Genomic DNA, 22,422 nt, shown 5'->3' on the forward strand with positions numbered 1-22,422 from the left:
CATATAGAAATTTGGGGCTTTCACCTTGTAGCTACTGCTTCCAAAGTCATTGTGGATGCAGTGTCGAACAGATGACATTAAAAACGGTGTGAGCCGAACATCACTCAAGCTGCGAGTTTGTCCATGTGAAACGAAATGGTTGTATTTCCTTCCCACACTGCTGCAGAGGCCTAGTGTATAATCTAATTACAGAGACGCATCGCCATCTCACTCCAAGCCACTCAACTGAGAGCAGGATGACATATCTGTGGTGCAGTAGGACAGATGCTCTCAGTCATCTCAAGAGTAGATTGTTTGTGCAGGCTTTACAGCCAACAGAGAAACTCACCCAATAGCATGGGATGGGGATTTTGACTGAATTGTATCTTTCAAAACGTACCGTCTTAAGTCAAATCATAAGCAACTTTGGAAGGTATACAACTATAACATACAGTATGTGATCATTCCCATCTTCAAAAAGTAAAATTTGAATATTTGTTCAATTTCAAGGTTAGGTTTAACAAAAAGGATCCAGAACGAACCGTTGTTTTTAATCATGCCAAATGGATAGCAAGAAAATGGGTAACATCCTAGTTATAAAAGACATGAGTAAAATGATTTCAAAACCACAGAGAAAATATGGAACATTGAGATTCACCTCACAAATTATTTACATTCCAAAACATTTTCAGCAACGATGGCAAACATTCACAGTATCTTATCCATCAACAAACAAAGAATATATAAACAGATTAGAAATACAGGCTATACTTCTAAATGCCCTACGTTTTTAGTTGATTGGTCATATTGCATTCGGGGCCTCTTGCTGAAGCTTCCTGATTGGCTTGTAGAAGGGTCAGCCAAGGTCATTGGTTGGTCTGATGACATCAAATCCCGAAAGCCTTCAGCCTGGAGGAAGAAAAAAAGTTGGTGAACAATTGAAACAAAATATCCTTGTCCTCAAATGCTGTGACCTATAAACAGATTTGTATACATTTATATATATCTCTTCATGCCAAATCCACATGGCAGCTATACACATACCATTAAGAATATACATATTATCCAACATATGTCACTTTTAAACAGTCACTGGTTGAGTGTAGGATGTACACCTACAAATGGTCTGAAAATGTGCTAGAGTTATACCCAGGGTGCACCTTAACGAAGCCCCATATGGTATGCAACATCAAACACATAACTTTAGTGTTGTTTGAAATAGCTGTTGCACAAGGATTAACGGTGGTATGAAATACCTTACATTCCCCCGCATGTTTGTACTTGTTCCTCCACTGAGCGATGTACCTTTGGTGGCCATGGTGTTTAATGCTATCCAGTGCAGTCTATGCAACTCTTTATCAAAACTGTACTTTCTATATGACAGCAATATCGCCAATACTATGTAAGGGCCTGCTATAAAACGGACAATCACTGCCAAAGCCGAAAGTGATGAACATTACAGGACAACTTGCCAAGTTCACCACAAGTGTCTTTGCTTGGAGCAAAGACACTTGTGAGGCGAAGCACCTCCTCGCCTCCTGTGAGGCGAGCACCTTTGAGACCTAGCTCAACCATTGGACCTGCTTTCAGATCAGTGAAGACATTGCTAGCAAGAGGCCAAATCAGTAGAACCGCACATACAGACATGCCAATAAAACATCACCCCCCCTCCACTTTGTTGGGACAGGCAGATAGGATGGACAATGGGCTTGTACTCACAGTGATCTGGTACGGCACTGTGGCTTCCATCTGGCTGGGGGACTTGCACAGGGACGCCAGCCTAGGTGAAAGAGAACATTCGATGTCTGTTGTCACTGAATGTTCCACAACTGTATTTTCTGACACTTGTTGCATTAAACAGAGCTCACAGCTACATTCTTCCCTCTCCATCCGACATTGTCTGTTCACTCTTTATGGAAGGCCAACAAATGATTTTTAGGCTGGGTATGAACTGTAAAGAGATTCTCTCCAGAAGCTCATGCTGCGAGGAGACCTCAGGTGTCCTTCTCCCTCGAATGATTGGCGGCCAGTAGGCATTGTGGATGCAGAGGACGGCCAACAAAGGGGCAAGCCAGCGCCGTCTGCCAAAGTGACACGCTCGCTCTCACTCTGTCAACCCCCCCTCACATAGAAGACAGAAGAGCCTCAAAGTGTGTGTGTGTGTGTCGTGTTGCGTTTCGGCCGCTGACGATCTGGCTCCGACTGGGTGTGACGTTCGGTGTGCGTGTGTGCAAGTGTCGCGTCTCGGCTTTCAGACGCCGGCGTGCATCCTTTCTGCAGATATTAGTGTTGAGTGTTTCTGATGATACCTGCGCGTTCCCTCCCAGCGTAGGATGAGCCGCTGCGAGGCAGCGTGGCCCCAGCTCTCACCTGCAGGTAAACACGGATCGCACAGACACGGACGTGAAGAACGGAAAACTGCAATTACAGTCCTGAGTGCATCGATTCTCATCTTATCCTGCAAACATTTATACTCGCAAGTTATAGGCAGACAGGCCGGTTTTGCTAGATTAGCAGCTACATTTCGGCCTACGTGATGATTTCATGTGAATTGCCATTTATTTTCCAGGGGACTAGTGTTTGTATCATGAGTTGCAGCTAGTACAACATAATATATGTTCTTACCTAAAGCTGGTATGAGCTTTGCCTGTCCACTCCAGATTTTTGTTGTCATCTGATTGGTAAGAACAACCTAAACACAGTGATAGCCTTTATAAAACTGTCTTACAAAGTACTGTGTGATCCAAGTTTAACATTTCATGGAACAATATTAGTACCAATTGTCTGTGTCAACCACAATACCTGGGTACTTATGACATGGTGTTAAACTAGCTGGTACACAATTCCTAAAAGTATAGCAAACATTTGGGTTTGGTTTACATAATGATTGTTCAAAATGCTCTAATCCCCTTTTTGTTGTTTTCCACTTCAGTTGCAGCCCCATCCGTAGCAGCCTCTTACAGCTGTGACGCTAGGGGGCAAAACATCTCTCATGGGGTGATAATGACTTCTGCTTGATTTGTGGAAAATGTACAGAAGCAGCTTGTTATGAGAGTTGAAAACCATGGCATCTGATGACAAGTCACCTTGACGACGAACTCTGAAATAACAGCAATAAAAATCCATGGCCGAAATTTGCTGGACAAAAATACAGTAATGGTATACTTTGAGGGGTAATTCCTCTTCGAAGTATCCATGGTTTTCTTCAGTAGTTACAAGTAGATTAGTATCTCTATAGGGAAATCGTTAGAACATATTGCATAACATTCTGAGAACTACAGGTAAACCCTGCTCTCATTTCTTCTTTCCAGTTTTCCCTGAATTGAGTTTATTTCATATAATTCAATAGGGATTAAGGATGGATTAAACAGAAGTGGTGATGAACCTCACAGGTGCATCAGTGGCTTCCTTTTCAGGGTTTAGGCAAGGATGACTCACACTCCCATGAAGAGAAACTGAGCCATACAGAACTTATTCAATGCATCAGTGTTATGTTAAGGTTGTGAAGTAATGTTATATATTGAGTTTCAGTATTTACTTTGAAAGCTCAACTACAGGATAAAGACTTCACAAAGGCTGCTTCATACTGCAAGGTGCCTCAACTTTTCAGTTGTTCAGAGGAAAGAGGGTTGAACATCAGACAAAAGCAAAATGGCAGGACACCAAAAGCAAAATGGCAGGACACCATCATAACACTGCTGTGCTGTATGACTTAATGAAGCACTGATGAGAAAGTCCATAGCTGACACTGGGTTGTTGATGTTGATACAGAGCAATAAAAAAAGTATTATTGGTTCAGCCCCTGATTAAGTAAGTGGCAAAGTAAACAACTGCGTTTTGATGAGAAGCACTTCGGAGAACTCCTCCAGGAGCCTCTTGTTCAAAACGGAACATGGTGTGCTGCTGACCACCAGCTTTGTTGGTTTTACTGAGTGTCCTCCAGAGGCTCCCGGAGTGCCGCCAATGAACAAATTACTAGAACAAAGTGAATTTGCTCCAGGGATTTTTAGGAATGCTTTTGCTGATCAAAAACAGCAGCGCTACATCTTGGCAAGGTGCAGAACCCCCCCCCATTTACAGCCTATCTGGTCTAGTCTATTAACTCCGTGGGATGTTTATGTATTTGTGAAGGAAGAGTACGGTCCTAATTAATGGGGGTTAGTGGGTCGTACCGCAACATTGTGATTGATTGCCATCCGGAAAGCCTGCAGGGCGAGGCCACCGAGGAGGCGTGTCCTCTGGGACAGGTCGTCGAAGTCTTGGCGAAACGGTAAAGCGATGCTGTCTATCACGACCAGCCGGATCTGGATTGGGTAAGAGGGGTCCAGTACACACAACTGAAAAAAATATCTAAACGGATTGGTTTATGATTCAATCATTTTCATTGACAGTCGGAATTCTGTTCCATGGGCCATATCGAAGTGCAAGTTAGTATTCTACGTTATAGAATCAATAATACTGTGCCAAAAGTAAATAAAAAATGTGTTCATTTCATTTGAGATTTGCACTCTATTTTGTGTGCTTCCTCTCCCAAGTTACAAGATAGTGGCTGTGTGGCACTGTTTCAATACTTGCGGATTATGACAGTAATATGGAGTCAAGCTCAACACAAAATGGAGTCCAATTTTAGGAAATCTGTGGTGCTATTCATTTTTTTGCAGTCCAGTCTGTTGGGAATTCAAACCTCGGGATGCCGAGCCAGGAAGTCAGGCAGGAGGTACGTCTCCGCCAACAGCTCCACGTAGTCATGGCAACGGAAGACGAAGAGGTTGGAGAGGACCGTTTCCGCGGTGAACTCTTTCAAGGCCTCCCGCTGCTCTGGAGAAGAAAAAGGATAAAGGGGAAAAAAAGACAGATCAGAAGCAAAGGTCAGGGGAATGTACCTCCAGTAAGCTCGAGCCATACATGGTTTCATTATGCCTGAGCTGCATGTTCCTGCACATACATCAATGGATAACAAGTTGCCAGGCAATGACAAGGTGTTAAAACAGTTGTTCTATTCACGTGACCATATTACTTGGCTATCTATCAACGATTGCACACATCACATGAGCGTGAACCTCCGTGTCGTTGGAACATTTACCATGTTTGAATTTCTTGTTATTCTTAAACCGTCTTAAAAATGTTTTATTTTGCAGTGTTTTTGTCTTGGTTACTAATACCCATCCCTTACCCATGTCTTCAGCCAGTAGTGCACAGTGCTCCACAGCAGCTTGTGCTAGGTCCACAACTCTCTGGACAAAGAAGCTGCCTTCTGTGTCAATGAATACAGCCTTGCCCCCCAAACCGCCAAAACACACTGGGATCTGCACATCGACCGCTAGCTGGATACTGAATGACAAAACAGTAAGATTCAGTTGTACACGTGTGTGTGTGTTTGAGTGAGAGTTTGAACATGTTCATAATAAATGGTGCGAGGTTGCTTGTTATTTACCAGAGCTGGGTCTTCCCTATGCCAGGGGCCCCGCACACCTCAGTGACCTTCCCTACAGGAAGTCCTCCACCTAAAGCCATATCCAGCGCAGAGCAAAATGTTACAATGTTTCCCAACTCCTGTTCTTTCTGGAGTAGCTCCAAAGCAGTTAGCTTTTCAACTGCTTCCCTCTCCTGGACAGACTCGCACTTCACAGCCTGCAGCACTTCCACCGCCTCCTCCTGGGAGATGCCTGCATCTGCAACACAAGGGAACACGGGCCAGCTGTACAACAGATACTGACAGTATACTTACCAGTGCATGGAATAGTGCCATGGATGCTGGTGTAATTATAATGTAAAAGTACAGTGAATGAATATAATACGTTATAATATTTACCTTTGCTGAGTTGAAAAGGTTGCAAGTCACACAGGTCTGCAGAAGACTGGAACCCTGCATTGAGCAGTTTCACTTTGACGGACGGGGCAAAAGCATAGCTTGACACTGGCCTTTGCATCTTTTCTTGGGCGTTGTTTAAGGAACGGAAAGGACCACAACAATAACCATCGGGCTTTCTAACCACTAGAACAAAAAATAAACTAGGCCTAAATGAAAGCGTCAAAAGGCTAAACCAAACCGAACACAACTAACAGTGAACATCTAAAGTAATTTCATCACACATCGTACATGTCCGAGGTTCTCTCTGGCAAAGTCGGATGAGGTTGTAAACTTTATCCTAAAAGCGTTTCATCGTGCCGAATATTGTTGCCATTTTCAACTGTCCCTCCAACACTTTTCTTTTTTAGTCAGTGCCAAGCAGCTACAAAGTGCATTAAATGCAACAACTCCACCAAGTGGTGGACATGCATCATGCTTTCTCCAGTTTAAAAATTATGTTTTTTAATCATATATACTCAAATTATTCAAAAGTATTTTGTATGGTATCCACATATGTGTATAATTAATGAGTAGAGTCATTTTTTTTTTGACTTGCCAGAAAATGTTGGAGTTGACGTGGGACACGTGTGTATTTGTTACCAACCAAGTTCACAGGCCATTGTGATTTAATTTGTAAGCTAATAAATACAAATTACACATTTACAATAGTTTTAGAAAAAACGATATATATTTAAACCATGTCAGTTTCTGAAGAAACGGTTTGATGCCTCCAGCCCTAAATCAACTAGGCTTAATTGTGCCACCCAAAATGCTCGCGCTCGGACTGCTAAACTCGTTAGATGTAAGCTACGCGATAGCAGCATGTTTGTTTAAATTGGGAGTAAATAACGAACAAAAGAGACTAGTACCATCATTTGAGTATACTTTCAAGTTAACTTATTAGGCTTTTCTGGTGGATAGTTAGTCCCTATTAAATAACTAAGAAGCGAACTGGGTAGTTACAAGCTAGCCTGCTAGCTAACTTTTTTAGTAACGTCAACGGTAGGCTACGTAATTTCAGCGTGAAGCTGAATGGAGCAGCATGGCTACGCTACCTGTGCCCTGCCCTGTGCGTTTCGGCGTAGTGAAGAGTGGAGGCCTACAAGCTCAGCTTCACAGGTACACTCTGGACAGGAACTTGCACAAATTGGAGAAGTTGCTTAAAAAAGGTAAGGTTGCATCTGTTGAAACGCCTTGCTAGCTAGCCAATTTCACCTCCTACAACAACAGCCTTTCTCAACCCTGGTCCTCGGGATCCGCTTCCCTGTTTCCCTCTTTCAACACACCTGATTTAAATGAATGGGTTGTTGTCAAGTTCCATTCATTTGAATCAGGTGTGTTGAAAAAGGAAAACATCTAAAACAGGGCAGGGAGTCCCGAGGACCAGGATTGAGAAAGGCTGTTCTACAACTGAGGTGCAACAAAAACAATTATAATGTAGCATTTGTGCTTCTACCAAGGTGTGGATGTGGATTGTGTCAATCACCTGGGCCAGACACCGCTCTACTGCGCAGCATTGCTTGGTTTGACCAGCGTCACTGAGCTTCTACTGCAGTATGGAGCAGACCCCAACCAGTAAGACTGTAACGCCCACGATCACCTTCAAAGGTTACGCAATAAGCATTTATTAAAGGGATGTGAAGGATTTCACCACACAGTGAAACATTTGGATTCCGGTTCTTTCTAACGCGTCCTCTGCAGTCGTTGTGAGGACAGGAGCACCCCGGTCCACTCTGCTGTGTTCTCCTGTAACCCCTGGCTGGTGAGTGGACTTCTGGACGCAGGAGGCGATCTGAGGCTGCACGACTGCAAGGGCCGGAGCCCCCGTGACTGGGCTGAGGCTGGGGCCCAGGAGAACAGTGCAAGGGTTAGTGTGTGTGTGTGTGTGTGTGTGTGTGTGTGTGTGTGTGTGTGTGTGTGTGTGTGTGTGTGTGTGTGTGTGTGTGTGTGTGTGTGCCAGGGATGTTGGGTGGTAGAGGGTGAGGATGGTTCTCTGCTATAAACCGAGCAACAGCCAAATCTTTTTTTTTTTTTTTTTTTACGCCTCAAACATCTCCCTGTGCTCCACCCCCACCTTCCGGCTTAGATGCTGGAGTTCCTGAAGAGCTGTGTGTCCCACATGCACAGCTTGTCCCACATCCCCCAGTCCAGGTTGCTGCGCCGCACCCCCTCCTCCACCTCTACGTCCTCCAAGAACCTGGTTCGGTCTCCCTCTCTTCTGGAGGTTCTCAAGTCTGGGTGAGCAAAAGTTTACCACACAGTGCTTTTTGTAATTTAGTCATGTTTTGTATTGTATCGTAAAATGATTATTTGGAATGACCCCCGTAACCCTAATCCTGGTTTATACAATCTTGCAGGGGATCAGATTTGTACCTCAACAGAAAGATGAACTCCAAGTCCTCTCCCTGTGACACGGTTCAGTGTTTTGGCTTTGGAAAGGTACATCGAGACTGACAGTGAATCCATGCACCTGCACTACTTCATCATCATGCATTCCTCTATGTCCCCTCAGCCATTTGTTTTGTGGCTGTATGAGTTTGAATGGGCACGTTTCCCCACTTGTCTGCCTCTCGTCGCTGTGTGAATGGGCGAATGAGAGGCCCAAAAATGGAGTGCCGCTATGGTAGAAAGGCGCTATCTAAAATGCAGTCCGTTTACCGTGTCTAATGTATTCCCAGTTGTGTATAGAGAAACCGGGGCAGACGTTGGGGCTCCTGGCCTCCCTCCCAGTGATGGGGGACAGTGAGCTGGGACAGGCCGAGGACGAAGCTCTGCTCTCCTTCTCCTGTGGCCCCTTCATCACCATGACCAAGTAAGACCGGCGCAGCCTTCTCACGTGGCCACAACATGGGAGCATGACATCCCCAGGATCGAACGTGCTTCATGGGTGAGTGAGTGTGATGTTCTCTCTCCTTCCCCCCTGCCAGTTACAGCTGGAAGGGCTGCAGGGTGACCGTAAAGGACCTGCAGTTAATCTCCTCGCCACAGGGGGGCAGCCACAAAGAGTACTTGGACCTGCTGCTTGTAGAGCAGGAGTATTGCAGGTGAGACAAACAAACCTGGCCTAGTTGTAATGCCACCCATATATAGCTTCAAATGTCCGTCAAGCCCTACTTGGAAGTAGTTGTTATTCTTCTTCATGATGTAGTCTGCCACGAGCCAGTGTTCCACATTACAGACCCTCTCAACTCTCTGGAAGTAGGTCATCTATTACCTTTCCTCCTGGGTGGTGTGCGTAGCCTACAACCACTCCTCCTCCATTCTCCCCTACTGTGCTGGAGGTCAGTTGAAAGGTGTCCAGGCTGGCTCTTGTAACATAATCCCCCCTGCATGGCTCAGCCTTCTTCCTGGCAGCAGACCTATTCTTCCAGGGCGAACAGCTCCATAGCTTACATGACAGCCGGTCCTAGTTTCTGCCACTCTTAATGAGTGGTCGCAGCCTGAAGTGCTGCTTGGGTCACGGTGCTCTGCCGCCTGAGTGGCCTCCTTCGTAGTCCCCCCCCCCCCCTGGCAGGACCTCCTCTATGGCCCCCCTGCTGGCCCCAATCTGTCCGTTCTCCCTGAGCCGTGGCTATTTTAGGGATTGAGACATTACGGCCAGCCATGCCCTGTTTTGTTCCTCCCACAGCTTCTGCTGAAGGAGATGCTCTTTGTGCTGGTGGAGCTGCCAGTCCTTCGGCCTCGCTGATATTGCCTTGTGCTCATGCCAGTTGACTGCTAAGCAGTTGTCACGGCAGTCGGCTTTTGGATAGGCCAATGATTTTTGTTCTGGTGATCTGTGATGGGGGTTTTGGTTGTGTGAGTTTGGTTGGTGAATGGTTGTTTTGATCAAAACACTCGTTGATTTTCTAAAGAATACGATTTAAATGAGTCAGCTGGTTAAGTACAGCAACTTGTGCGTGTCTGTTTGGTTGGATTTCAATAGAAAGGCAACTATTAATCCATAGCTCAATTTCATCGCTCAAACAATCTGGAGTGCGACCTCTGAAAGTATTGACTGCTGTGTGAACACCTGCTCTCCGTAGCCAGCTGTTCCACCCCCACCTACTGCAGCTGATGGCAGTCAGCATGTCTGCAGATTTCCTGAGGGTCCGCCTGGTGTTTGAGAGGGTCCACGTGGGCTCGCTGCACAACCTGCTGCACCAGAAGGTAACTCCGGGCTCACAGGCTGTCATCCTACGAGGGTTCAACTCCCAAGCATGTTGGAATGTTTCCATTGTTCTTCCGACGGTGAGCTTTATAAAAGTTGATACAGGTGACAGGACAGTTGTCGCTCTTGCCATGGCAAGAAGAACAGCTAAATTCAAAGCATCTGTGTGACTTATTTAATGTGTTTATCGGGTGTGCTCAGTTACACACACACACTCACCCACACTCACAAAGCATCTGTGTGACGTATTTAATGTGTTAATCGGGTGTGCTCTGACACACACACCAACAGCTGAATTCACTATGAACTGTGTGTGTGTGTGTGTGTTCCTCTGCCAGCGGGCTGAGTTCCCAGTGCTGCGTGCGGAGGCCCTGCTCTCCGTGGTGCTGCAGGCTTGCGAGGCTCTGCTCTACCTGCACGGACGAGGCCTTGTGATGAGGGGCCTCTCCTCTCACAGCATCATCCTCACACACCCCGGCCTGGCCAAGCTCACCGGCCTGGGCTTCATGGTCTCCAGGTGCCCCTCGCTCTCTCACCCCTGCCCTACCTCCAGTCCACACTACAGCACTGTTCAAAAGTGTTAAGACACCCAAAAATATGAATACTGTCTTACATTTACATTTAGCAGACGCTCTTATCCAGAGCGACTTACAGTAAGTACAGGGACATTCTCCCCGAAGCAAGTAGGGTGAAGTGCCTTGCCCAACGACACGTCATTTGACACGACAGTAATCGAACTGGCAACCTTCTGATTACTAGCCCGCTTCCCTAACCGCTCAGCCACCTGACTCCCTTAAATATTCTTAAATATTCTTTTTTTTTTGTCTTCTGGATTTGTGCGGTATTACAAAAGATGTTGAGATGAATTTTTGTCTATAATCATTTCTTTACTTAAGTGCCTGAGACGTTTGTATGTGTGACATATTTACCAGTATCCTGCTTCAACACAAAGCAAATCCAGAGCCCTTTTATGTAATGATGACCTGCTGAGCTCCGAGGGCTGTGTGTTGGCAGTGAGGGCAGCTGCCCCAGCCCCCCGGCCCCCCTGCCCCTGGCCCCCGGCATGTACAACTGGGCCGCCCCCGAGGTGGTCAGATGCAGACCCTGCACCGGCAAGGCTGACCTCTACAGCCTGTGTGCCATCATCCAGGAACTCTACACAGGTAAACACGCCCCATATCCACCCGTGTGGGTTTTCCAAAACAAACGGTTACTCAGTGGATGTTTGTTTTCCGACCCTTTTGAGTGGCTGCCTTGGTTGGATGCGGGTGCGATGAGCGTGTGTGTTTACTGTGCGTGGGTGGCCACAGATGCAGTTCCTTGGGGTTTGGTGGACCCTCGTCAGATACGTCAGGTGCTGGAGTGTGGCCAAGCTCTGGCTGCAGACCCCAGAGTCCCCCAGCCTTACAACAGCCTGGTCAGGGTGGGCCTCCAGTCCCGGCCCCAGGACCGCACACACAGCCTGCAGGACCTGCGCTACACACTGCGCTGTGACATCAAGGTGTGTGTGTGTGTGTACCAACACCTCTACTCACACAGCACACAGCATTCACTAGGTTTTGTGTGCAGTATGATTTCACTTGATCATTTTCAATTGCCACTCAACTCAACAGTAGACTCCTTCTGAATGTTGCTGAGTCAACCCTCTGTGTTTGTGTGTGTGTGTGTTTGTGTGTGTGTGTGTTTTAGGAGCTGGTCCAGAACACTAAAAGAAGAAGTGGTGTGTACACAAAACCAGGACTCAGAGCTGCTGGCTGGAGTCCAGAGTCTTCAGCTGTTGGGGAACAAGTTGGCACTGGTGGTGAGCACACACACGCGCACACACACACACACCCTTGCCCCTTTCTACCCAGCTTGGGAAGAGGACAACAAGCAGACAATGCACAAGCACACAGATGATGTACATGACCTTACCCAGTAGAAACAATTCTACCATTGGGCTCCATACGTTTGAAGCAAATGTAACTCAACTATAGTCACATACCATCTCCCCCCGCCCCCTTCTCCTTCAGTGCTGCGGCCCACCACACATCCCAACCCTGAAGAGGCAGAGTGTGCCAGTTTATTGGACACCACAGTGGACCGTGAGATCCACGACCAGCTGAGCCAGCTGGACAGACTGCTGGACGGAGAGACGGAGGACAGGGCGGAGGGCGAGAGGCCGGGGAGGGAGGAGGAAGACGGGACGAGCACCGAATCCGAGTCCCTCATAGACCGAGAGATCTCCTACAGGGACATCCTGCCCCTGGACGACTGGCGACTGTGCCCCGCCGCGGCCTCGTCCGATCCCGAGAGCACCGAGGAAGAGTCCGACTCCAGCACGGTAGAAGAAGACGGAGATAGCCAGGAGGAGGGAGCGACGGAGAGGGCCGTCTGGCACGAACGCCTGAGCCGAAACATCTCCGAGGACATCAGCTCCATCGTGCTGAACCTCAAGGTGTCCCAGGTCCTCCTGCAGCAGTCGGAGAGCAGCCTGGACGCCGTGGACCGCGACCGCCCGCTCCCGGACGCGGGGGGGGCGGACGAAGTGGACGGGGAAGAAAGGTCCGGAAAGGCCTCCTCCGTTCCCCCGACCCACTCCCACCCCTCCACCGCCACCTCCACCCTCTCCTCCTCCACCCTCTCGGGCTCGCCGTGCAGCACGGCGTCGCGGGCGGTGGGGCCGCCGGCGCAGTACCGCCTCCTCCCCCGCGGCCTCCACCCGTCCGCCAAGCGCCTGGAGGCCCGCCTCCTGGAGGGGGGCGGGCTGGCCCGGCCGCTCCTCAGCCAGGAGGAGCTGGCCGTGTGGCAGAGGGAGTACCCCGCCGAGGCGGAGCGCCCCGGCGCTCTGGGGCTCCCTTCCCTGGACTGCCCCTCGTACGAGGACGCCACCCAGGAGTTCCCCTCCGAGGAGCCCAGCCAGTACAGCTCTGCCCGGGAGGAGAGCTTCGTCATCACGCGGCCCCGGAACAAGCAGCAGGTAAGCACACTGGCGCCATCTAGCGGCTCAAACGAAAAGCCTGACTTGGCACTAGAGCTATATCCGATAGCCACAGTTTTCCCTAGTCAAATCGCTTGCTGCCTGTTTCCCCTCAATAGGCAGCTGGAGGTAGACGCCCCACAGACACAGACGGAACGCAGCCGCAGAGATCAGACGCGCAGCGCCAGTCAGTGGACGGAAAGCAATCCAAAGAAAGGTACATCTTACAGGCAGGAGGAAGGATTAGCAGGACTCGACCGTACATCAGGTAGGGTAGAACAGCACTGGAGGTAAGCGGACGATTTGGGGTCTGTCAGTGGTTAGCTATGGGGGTGAAGGGTATCAGTGTATGTCAGTGAGTGTCTAATGCAAACCCTGCCCCTATCCCAGGCCCTGCTTGTCCTCTGATGGTACCGACTCCCTGGAGGAGGACAGTCCTACTCCACAGCCAAAACCCACTCAGCCATTAGCCAAGGCTAGATGGACCAGTAAGAGCTCGTCCCATCTCTGCCTCTCCAAATCAAATCACCCCAGCACAACCCTCCCAAACTCCAAACGCCCTCCCTGAATGGACTCTCCCCTTCCTCCTCCCGCCCAGGCGAGGTGTCAGACCTGGTGGCCAGGATGACGCGCGGGCACCTGGGCACAGCGCCGGGGCCTCCGCTGGGCAGCAGTGACAGCGAGGACGTGGAGGAGAGACTGGGTCGGGGGTCAGCGTTGGCGCCTGGACCCCCCAGGGCCAGGCGGGAGCCCCCTTGGAGTCGTGACGCGTGCAGACCCTCCACGTCTTACTCCCCCGCTGGACCTCCACCTCCGAGAGCGACCGAGGAGGAGGGGCAAAGTGGAAGCGAGCTGGAGCAGATTTTTAAGAGCTTTGCGGGTAAGGGCCCCGCAACCTTGAAACGACCGCTATTGGAAGTGGATGTAGGATGTGTGACATGGTGATGAGTCTCATGGAACATCTGAGATGTTTGGCTCCCGGTGAAGAGACGTGATGGTTGTGGGACCCGACTCCTTCCTTGTGCAGGCGTCCAGAGTGAGAGCGAGGAGGATGCAGACTTCCATTCGGTCAACCGCACCTTCAACATGACCTGTGGAGTGTGGGAGGATACGAGACCAGGAGAGGTAAAGGTGATCACACCACACACCTTCTCTGCCTCAGCCCTATCTATAAATCCTTTTGACTTTTCGTGTGTGTGTGTGTGTGTGTGTGTGTGTGTGTGTGTGTGTGTGTGTGTGTGTGTGTGTGTGTGTGTGTGTGTGTGTGTGTGTGTGTGTGTGTGTGTGTACGCCCAGGAGGACGGGACCTCCGAGTCCGACCAGACCCAGTCACCTGTGGAGCCTTCCAGCATATTCTACACCCCCGACCTTCAGCAGAGGAACAAGCCACTCCGCAGCAGCCAGGTCAACATCCAATTCGAAAGCACAGACTCACAGGCACGCACACGTCCTTAGAGAGGTATCACATTGTGACCCGTGTCTGCCTGGTTGTGCCCCTCAGACCTCCAGCTCGGAGGAGGACCTGGATGTGACAGTAGAGGTCTGCAGGCCTGCCGCCAGTCAGAGCGGCCCTGGGGAACAAACCCAGGAACCCAAGAAGCACAGGGGTGAGACTGGCGACGCGCCTGTGCAGACTAGCCGATGTAAAGAGCACGCTTGCTGAATACGAGTATGATCGATACCGGGTGTTCATCAAATCTACTGGCTAGTTGTAGGATACGTACAGTATGCACATGCTGCATAGCAACAGAAACAGTGGCCACGTTATGTTTTCCAGAAACAACACTGGATTCAGAGATTGGCGCGAACCGCGCTATCAATGAGCATGTCCCATTTCCTCTGGCCAGGTAGGAGGATGTGCGGACAGGAACCTAGCCATGTGCAGGTTCATGTCCTCCTTAGTCCTCTGGATTCTTTTAGGGTTGTTTAATGTATGCCCCAAGCTTTATACGTCCCTTCATGTGTAGACCTGATGAGAATGTTCTGCAGAAGCCGTGGGGAAGGGTGCGGTTGTAAAAGAGGCAACATGGGTTTTAATAATGAATTATGGATGTGTGTGTGCGTGCGTGCGTGTGTTCAGTGGCTTCCCTAACCTGTCTGACTTGGCGGAGCTCTCCAGCATCACATGCTCACCTGGCCAGCTCCAGGACTGGGTGGACCAGGAGAAACAGCCCCCCAGCCCCCTAAACCGACGCCCCCCACCCTGCAACAGCACCCCTCGCAGCCCAGGTTACAACCCCTGGCCCACCTCAGAGCACTCAAAAGCTCCATTCTAGATTTCTCCAAAATCGCCATCCGTACAACGTTATCGGAATCCACTCATAATGCATTTTGTTCTCATGAGATTGGGGGTTCAGCGAGTGATAATACACCGTAGATATACAGCGTTAGTCATCAGGCCATCACTGACATGCCGTCCCGTTGCAGCAGCAGCGGGCCACTGCAGGGGCCTGGGGAGCAGGGAGGGACCCGTGCCTCCGTTACCCAGCCTGCTGGACACCTCCCCCTGGGGCAGCAGCCACTCCCTGCCCCCCCACACCCAGAGCTACACCACAGACAGCTACGCCACGGCCACCGGCAGCATGGGAGACAGCACCACGGTCAGGAGATACGTACTCATAGACCACACAGTCAGGATGAGTGATGGACTGGCCAGCGTATTGTGGCTGGGACAGTCATGTTCTTAGATGTTGATAGGACATGACGACAATTCTGTGTCGTGAATTGATTCTCGTGTACTGCTGATACTTCATGCCGGTCTAGTTTCCAAGGGGGGGGGGGGAATATGGTTTGAGTGGGTGAACTTGATTGTAGCACTCTCATGATGTCATCAGACGGCGTCGTCCCTGTCCAGCGTCCTGCAGTCCCCCCTCCTGCACGGCTCCTCCCCCGAGGAGACGGACACGCCCACTGGGCCCCCGGACTTCACCACGGCCAGCTCAGGAGAGAGGCAGACTACCAGCCAGGAGGGGATGTTCTCCTCTTACACCCTGCCCACCACCACTGAGGGAGGGGGGAAGGGAGAGGAGGGGATGGAGATGGTGGAAGAAGAGGATGACGGTCAGGACGAAGAGGTCCGTAGCGTGGATCTTCACCGGAGGCAGGGAGGAACTAGAGATGGCGCAACCCCAGATGAGGAGGAGGGGAACGAGGAGGGAGAGGAGCAGGGTAGCGGTGGAGATGCTACCTCCATGGAGGAGGAGCCTGTAGGTACTGGACTGGCAGACCCTGATGAAGGTGAGGAGTTCTCCTGTTGTCTTAGGCCTGGTTATGGATGTGGCTTTTTCTCGGGGCCTGGTTATGGAGCTTTTCCAGAAGTTACCACACCACAGGCCACAACGAAGAAACTCGATTCAGCCGAGCAAGACTTGAGCAATAATGTGTCGACAGACATATATGGGGCAATCATTTCTGTCATGACGGTGGCAAACATAACACTAACACCAACTGCAGAGTAAGTCCTGTGTGAACCCTTTCCTCTCAGAGCTTGAACGTGAGGAGGAGGAAGAAGAGAAGGGTGACGAGGAGTCGCTCGAGGAGGAAGACGTGTCCGGGGAGGAGAACGCCACGTTTGAGGAGGACGAGCGGAGGCTACTGGAAGGTGAGCGGGGTCCCGTGGACGGTGTTGAGCGAGCAGAGACGTGCGACGCTCAACTGGACACCCTTCACAAGGCAGGCGCTGCACACTCGCTGCACTGTATGCTCAGAACCAGCAGAAGAATCAATCCACCAGATGTTTGTGACGTGACTCCCATTCAGAGGACACGGTTGCCTAAATTGAATTGGTTTCGTCACTGTTTGCTCTGAGCCAATGTACAAGTAACCTGAAAACAAGCACTGGGTGTAATCGGTCAGATGAGAGTTACGCAACACCATGTGCACTGTTTTCAGAGGAGGCCTGCGATAGGCCGATAGGCGTGGCTGACACGGCAGCACGTGTCCACCAGAGCCAGGCCAGAGGACCACCTGCAGGCCCAGAGTACCTGGAGGAGACCGACAGGTACAGCAGGCTCCACCAAACACGGCTCATACCTAGGATCACTCATCTCTGCTGTGAATAAGAGTTCAGGACTCTGACACCGCATGTTGCCATAGCATTCATCAAATGTGCAGCACATGCACGCTGGGAGTATTTAGCTTAACGAGTTGGAGTCTGCCTTTCTTCCACTACGACTAGTGCCCTAGTAAGCAAACTCTTCCATTTTGGTTTGTCCGTCTCAGAGCCCACTCCACCCTAGACGAGGTGCTCCAGTGCATGCTCGTGGACAGAGCTGGTGGGCAGAGGGTCAGGAGCCCAGGGCCCGTGCAACATCTCAAACCCCCGTGCGTGTTCAGTCTGTAGCTAGCTCCGATCATGCAATGCAAACACGACACTTCTGTTCAAACACCGTTCCAGGCGGGGTTTGGCGTCAGGGTTGTTTGACGAGGTCTGGTAAAGGGCTGCGGGGGTTTGTTTGGCCAGGGTGAGCGTGTGTGAGCCCCAGGCGGAGGGGGAGGAGGATGTCGTCAACCCAGGAGGGGACTGTGTCGAGACCGCGGAGGCGAAACGGGATGAGATCGCAGACACTGCCCCAGTCCCTGTAGCAGGTCATTTCATTTTTTTAAGATTCCTATATGTTTAATGTATGCACCTTCCTGCCAAAGCAAATTCATTGTCTGTGCAAACTTTCATGGCGATTAAAACCCTGATTCTGAAACCCATGTACTTTTACTTGTTTTGTGTCTGTAGCTAATACTCCTTGAGTATATGATATAACCATTAATGTTGTATGTAAAGTATAGGTCCAACCTACTGTGTTTCAACAGGAATGCAGGAGATGGCTAGTCTTGGGACCTGGAGCCAGCCTCACAGGTGGAGAACATAGTCGTGTATTTCAGCTAAATCTATCGTCTTTGCCTTTTAAACAATTCTTAACTTTTATTTTCACCCAAGCATCATGGCATACTGTATCATGTACCCTTGTCTCATTTTTTATACGTTATGTCTCATATGTTAAACGAGGTTGTTGTTTTTTTACCTGCAGGGTGATTGTTCTGGAGCAGACTCCAGTCAAAAGCCAAAGTGTGCCCAACCAAGTAATGAGAGAGTGAAGGAACATGATGGGTATTTAATGTGACAGTAATACATGTTATGTAATTTTACCATTTATGCATTTTATATTCATTGTTAATGAAAATGGCTAATGGAATATTATATGAAGTTTAATATATTAGAAGTTCAATGTGAATGTTTGTTCTGCCATAATTAAAAATAGATTTTTCCTCTTACTTTAAGATTCTAAGGCATTTGGGCCAGCTCAGTACTTCTAGTAAAACATACAATAAAATGTCTTGTTACCCTCATAATGTTCCATGAGATGGTCAGTGTTCTCTACAGAAGTAGTTTGGACTATTGATGTTTTTATGTCTGTTTTACCAACTGTCAATGCTTTTTACATTCAGATTAAAATGTATGATTATTTAAAAAGTTTCATTTATGGTTTGACTATTTTAAACATGAAAATACACGTTTTGTGCAAATCCTGGAATGTTTTGATGAAATTGTATTAACTGTTACATTTTATCGTTTTTACATTTGGCACTCTTGTTCAATAAATTAAGCATGTGCTTCTTACCGTCATGTGCTACGGTCATTTTTTTAATTTTAATACAGACGACCATGACATACATGTCGGACAAGACAATCATTCAAGCATACATATCTGCCATTTCAATCTTTCTTCATCAGCATTTACACATGGAAAACGTATCACAATGCATTTTCACCCATCAGTCAAAAGAACCCTCAGTATCAAGTAAAACTTGATATAAAAATATAGTGCATTTCAAATTTACAACATTGCCCTTCCACAAACAACACTTTTTAACCTTGATCCGACAGTTGTCATGTCTGGAATTTGAATTTCCTTTTGTCCTTGGTGTTCATGTTTCAAAACAACTAGCTGGAATTACATAAACCTATGTAGGTATCAAACTTGGAATTCAACACACAATCTTTCAACAAGGTTCACATTCCTGTCTACTAAAGGGACAGAAAGGAAGAGATGGGCAGAGTCCATCATTTTCACCACATATCCACCATGCAGTGGGGTCTAGAATCTTAACAGTCTCTTAGTTACATGTTCTTCCCACCTCATAGCAGGCGAACATGCCCCTTCTTGTCCAGATCTACAAGACCAAGGTGTTCCAGTGTCTTCAGCTTGGCGTCACTAACCTTCATATTCAACTGCTTCATCTTTTGTAGACTGAGGTGACCACTGGAGATGAAAAATAGCAAAAATGTAAACTTGTAAAATGTAAAATTAATTTCTTTTTTTTAAGCCTGAAAAATGACTATCCTATCAATGACTACACGTCCAAATACCACGACTTGACTAAACCACCAATTCCAACAATCAACGATTGGAACACTTCTTAGAATGGTGTTGTCATAACCCAACTGGGGGGAGGGGGGGTGTCTGTGCAAAGGGTCACGTGTCTCAGCGTGAACACGACTCGTCAGACCTGTTCCTTCTGCTGGAGAAGTGCTCGTGCAGCTGCCTGTGGAAGGCGTTGAGGCCGGCCAGCTTGACGTTGGAGCGGACGCTCCGCGGGACCGCCTCCAGCGTGGTTTCGCTGAGCTCCTCAAACTCGCTAGAAGCTGCGAGAGGGGAACGAGTCAAGCGAATGCCCAAGTGAAACCATTTCCAGCCAAAACAACGTTTCATTCCAACAGACATCTTATTAGCTTGGGTTCTAGCTATACACACCCAGAATTGTATAGACATGCATGGGATGGCTTTCTGCCGTCTAAACTAGGCCTGGAGGAACAACGATGTCACCTTGCTGGAGGAACGAGTCTGGTTTGAGTAGGAAGAGTGAATTTCCATGGGAAATGTCACCTTTGAAAAAGGGAGCGTAAGGGTTTTGCTGTAACTTACACTGTGGCTGCTCTTGGGCTTGGACCTCTATTGAAACGGGCACCTGTTGGAACAATCACATTTGGTATGTTTTTCTGTAAAAAGGATCAGATTACGATAATACAATGTAAAGCAGAACAGGCTAGAATTGTCCGTTTTACCTCTGCAGTGTCTTCTTTGACTGTTAAACCAAGGAACTCGGTTGACAACTGTTCAGCCTCAGTCAGTGGCGGAACCTAAATTAACAACAACAACAAAAAATATATATACACACACACATTCAAGGAATATCCAACCAAATGCACCGTTTTCAGGCACACAAGCAGCATTTGACCTCTTCGTCTGCGGTGTGCTGGAGCTGCTGCACCAGCTGCACCGTGGTGCTGAGGTGGGCCCTGATCGAGTCCATGGACTGCTTCTGCTCCGCCTCAATCTCCTGCACCTGTGCACACAGCGCCGCGTGCCTGGCTTTGATGGCAGACAGGTTCTCCAGAAGCTTCACTGGGTTCTCCTGCGGAGACAAACGTTAACCCGGGTTACACATGAATCTGATCCGTTTCGGGGGTTGGAAGAGTAGACCCTTTTGTTGCAGCACTGACGATGCATGTTCAGAGATTTGGACTCGGGAGGCAATTATATGAAATCAGAGCGAGAGTTCGGGTGTTTGTGCACTCACTTCTACGGTACCGTTCTCCGACGCGTTGGTTAGAAAGTCCAGCCTCAGCCGTTTTTCTATGTACTCCATGTCGGCCTCAGTCTTCTGGAACTGAAAAAGACAGCCCGTTTAAAGCACATTTTATCCTCATACGACGCAATTCAGTCATGGTAATTATAAAAGGTAATTTTACAGACCAATAGTCAACATGAACAAAAGAGGAGTCCTTTAGTCTCTTCTAAAATCACAGGTACGTGCCTCCGGCGTTTTATGGTCTTGAGATGGGTGGAGTCTTGCTCTGGGCAATGCACAGTGCCATTATAGATGTTTTAACCTAAACCCTGAAACCCTATAAGCAATATTGCACTACTCTGAACAAAGTGGACAGCAGAGACAATATTGATAGGGTTCCAGGACTCAGGATCAATCCAATGAGTCAAATTTTGCAACGCCACATAATGACACCCTTGGAAAGCAGGTAAAAATATGCCTAGAAAATAGATTTTTTTTTTAATTGATCTAGGTTTCAGACTTAATTTCAGTAGTGTTTATGATAGCCAATCAAAATATTCATATCATCTCAAATGCACGCTTTTGCGAGATGAAAGTAGTTTATTAGAATGAACATAGATATTGAGGGTACTATTATGCATTATCTGACACGTGTTTTATTATGCGTGTTCCAAATAAAAGGTATCACATGACTGAAGAGCGAGTCCAAGCCCTATGACCTTACATTATTAGCTGCATCCTTGTGTCCAGGGCTGTGTTGCTGCTTTCAGACGCTTTGACAATACTATTGCACTGCTAGCTGTCCAATACAGTAGTGCAATGAAGTCAGAGCACCTGCAAACAGCGTCTGGTTCATCATAATTTAAAACCTATCCTTTGGGAACAATCCCTGGCCAATGCCCTTTTAACATTGCACTGCTTTTATTGCAGGGTCACCAGTAGTACAATATAAAAGGGGCACTGGACAGACAGAAAACTTTCAAGATTCCAAATGTTCCGGAGTGTTGTCAGCCCTGAGAAGGAAAGATAGACATCCTTCACCTGTAAAACTTGTGAATGAGTATCATGCAATTGGGGTTCCGTTTCTTTGACTTGCGTTCACTAGCTAGTGCCTTAGTCTGGTGAAATGGACTCAGTTATCCTATCATACAGTAAGATAGCAATAAATATGCGTGCTGGCTAGACATCTTGTCCACGATTATTCGCAAACTCCGGACGTCGCTAAAACTTATTTCATAGTTGCTCTAGATTTAAATATTAACGGCAACACCGGGAGCGAGCGCGCGGTCCCGCAAAGGGAACATGGAGACGGCCTCTGTGTAGGCGCAGGCTGTACTAGCTGTACGAGTACTAGTACTCCCTGTCCTCATTGAAACGTGTAGTAGGCTAACAGCTAAGGTTAGCTAAATAAACAATACATATATTGGCAACATGCCATGTAATGAACTATAAATATGGCGTTTTTCGAATAAACAACATTGCTCTGCAGGCTTCGTCTTTTTTCCGTTTCTTACAAACGAATCATAGCGATCAGAATGGCAGAAAAAAAACGGAATTGAGATACCCGCGAGCTAGCTGGTCTAGCAGAATTCCTATTTCTCTTTGACGCACGGATCATTTGCCAAAGTGTTTAATAGGACGAGACTATGTTCATATGTAATGTCCAACCACGTAGATTGGTCTACACTGCTTTGTACAAATGTACGGTTTAGTTAGCTAAAACACATCTTACCATCGCCTCCAGTTTATCAACCGCTGTCTCCATGTTGAATAGTTTACATTCCTCAGGCAGGCAGACCCGTAAATATATTGCCACTGGTTCATGTAAAGGCTGCTGTGATTGGCCAGCTGTCAAGAATAGTGGCAGGAGATTGGACAGTTGAGCGACACCGCAGTAGAGGAAATGGGCGTTGGAAA

At 48.3% G+C, this 22,422-nt stretch overlaps 3 protein-coding genes across 11 annotated transcripts; 1 reads left to right on the top strand and 2 right to left on the bottom strand.

The window, feature by feature from the left end:
* Positions 1-512: 512 nt before the first annotated feature.
* rad51c (RAD51 paralog C) lies at positions 513-7,098 on the bottom strand. Of its 5 annotated transcripts, none has more exons than XM_062485268.1 (10): positions 6,886-7,098; positions 5,792-5,909; positions 5,414-5,651; positions 5,153-5,310; positions 4,664-4,797; positions 4,152-4,283; positions 2,605-2,671; positions 2,289-2,349; positions 1,699-1,759; positions 513-888 (listed from the first exon to the last, which is right to left on the bottom strand). In XM_062485268.1, exons 2-10 carry the CDS (start codon positions 5,907-5,909, stop codon positions 745-747), a joined length of 1,113 nt encoding a protein of 370 aa, XP_062341252.1. In that variant the 5' UTR covers positions 6,886-7,098; the 3' UTR covers positions 513-744. The 5 variants fall into 5 exon arrangements, with proteins under 5 accessions (XP_062341252.1, XP_062341253.1, XP_062341251.1 ...); XM_062485269.1 differs by having other exon boundaries at positions 5,792-5,914; XM_062485267.1 differs by having other exon boundaries at positions 5,792-5,974.
* On the top strand, positions 6,394-18,553 carry LOC134039412 (inactive serine/threonine-protein kinase TEX14-like). 4 transcript variants are annotated; one of them, XM_062485263.1, is made up of 30 exons: positions 6,394-6,463; positions 6,837-6,999; positions 7,291-7,405; positions 7,532-7,697; positions 7,917-8,068; positions 8,188-8,269; positions 8,509-8,642; positions 8,758-8,874; positions 9,856-9,979; positions 10,319-10,497; positions 10,995-11,143; positions 11,291-11,481; positions 11,670-11,778; positions 11,993-12,939; positions 13,059-13,156; positions 13,330-13,427; positions 13,538-13,819; positions 13,967-14,064; positions 14,236-14,343; positions 14,441-14,546; positions 14,717-14,786; positions 15,020-15,168; positions 15,367-15,539; positions 15,774-16,176; positions 16,424-16,540; positions 16,831-16,939; positions 17,161-17,262; positions 17,402-17,526; positions 17,746-17,791; positions 17,964-18,553. In XM_062485263.1, exons 2-30 carry the CDS (start codon positions 6,873-6,875, stop codon positions 18,028-18,030), a joined length of 4,743 nt encoding a protein of 1,580 aa, XP_062341247.1. In that variant the 5' UTR covers positions 6,394-6,463; positions 6,837-6,872; the 3' UTR covers positions 18,031-18,553. The 4 variants fall into 4 exon arrangements, with proteins under 4 accessions (XP_062341247.1, XP_062341248.1, XP_062341246.1 ...); XM_062485264.1 differs by having other exon boundaries at positions 6,423-6,463; positions 6,852-6,999; XM_062485262.1 differs by lacking the exon at positions 6,394-6,463 and having other exon boundaries at positions 6,521-6,999.
* Positions 18,554-18,556: 3 nt separating this feature from the next.
* ska2 (spindle and kinetochore associated complex subunit 2) lies at positions 18,557-22,383 on the bottom strand. Of its 2 annotated transcripts, none has more exons than XM_062485272.1 (7): positions 22,238-22,383; positions 20,515-20,604; positions 20,173-20,349; positions 20,000-20,074; positions 19,860-19,902; positions 19,444-19,579; positions 18,557-19,196 (listed from the first exon to the last, which is right to left on the bottom strand). In XM_062485272.1, exons 1-7 carry the CDS (start codon positions 22,268-22,270, stop codon positions 19,073-19,075), a joined length of 678 nt encoding a protein of 225 aa, XP_062341256.1. In that variant the 5' UTR covers positions 22,271-22,383; the 3' UTR covers positions 18,557-19,072. The 2 variants fall into 2 exon arrangements, with proteins under 2 accessions (XP_062341256.1, XP_062341257.1); XM_062485273.1 differs by lacking the exon at positions 22,238-22,383 and adding an exon at positions 20,691-20,846.
* Positions 22,384-22,422: the final 39 nt, after the last annotated feature.

This window comes from Osmerus eperlanus, chromosome 19 (genome assembly GCF_963692335.1).
Source record: "Osmerus eperlanus chromosome 19, fOsmEpe2.1, whole genome shotgun sequence".
In the NCBI taxonomy this organism is placed as follows: domain Eukaryota; kingdom Metazoa; phylum Chordata; class Actinopteri; order Osmeriformes; family Osmeridae; genus Osmerus; species Osmerus eperlanus.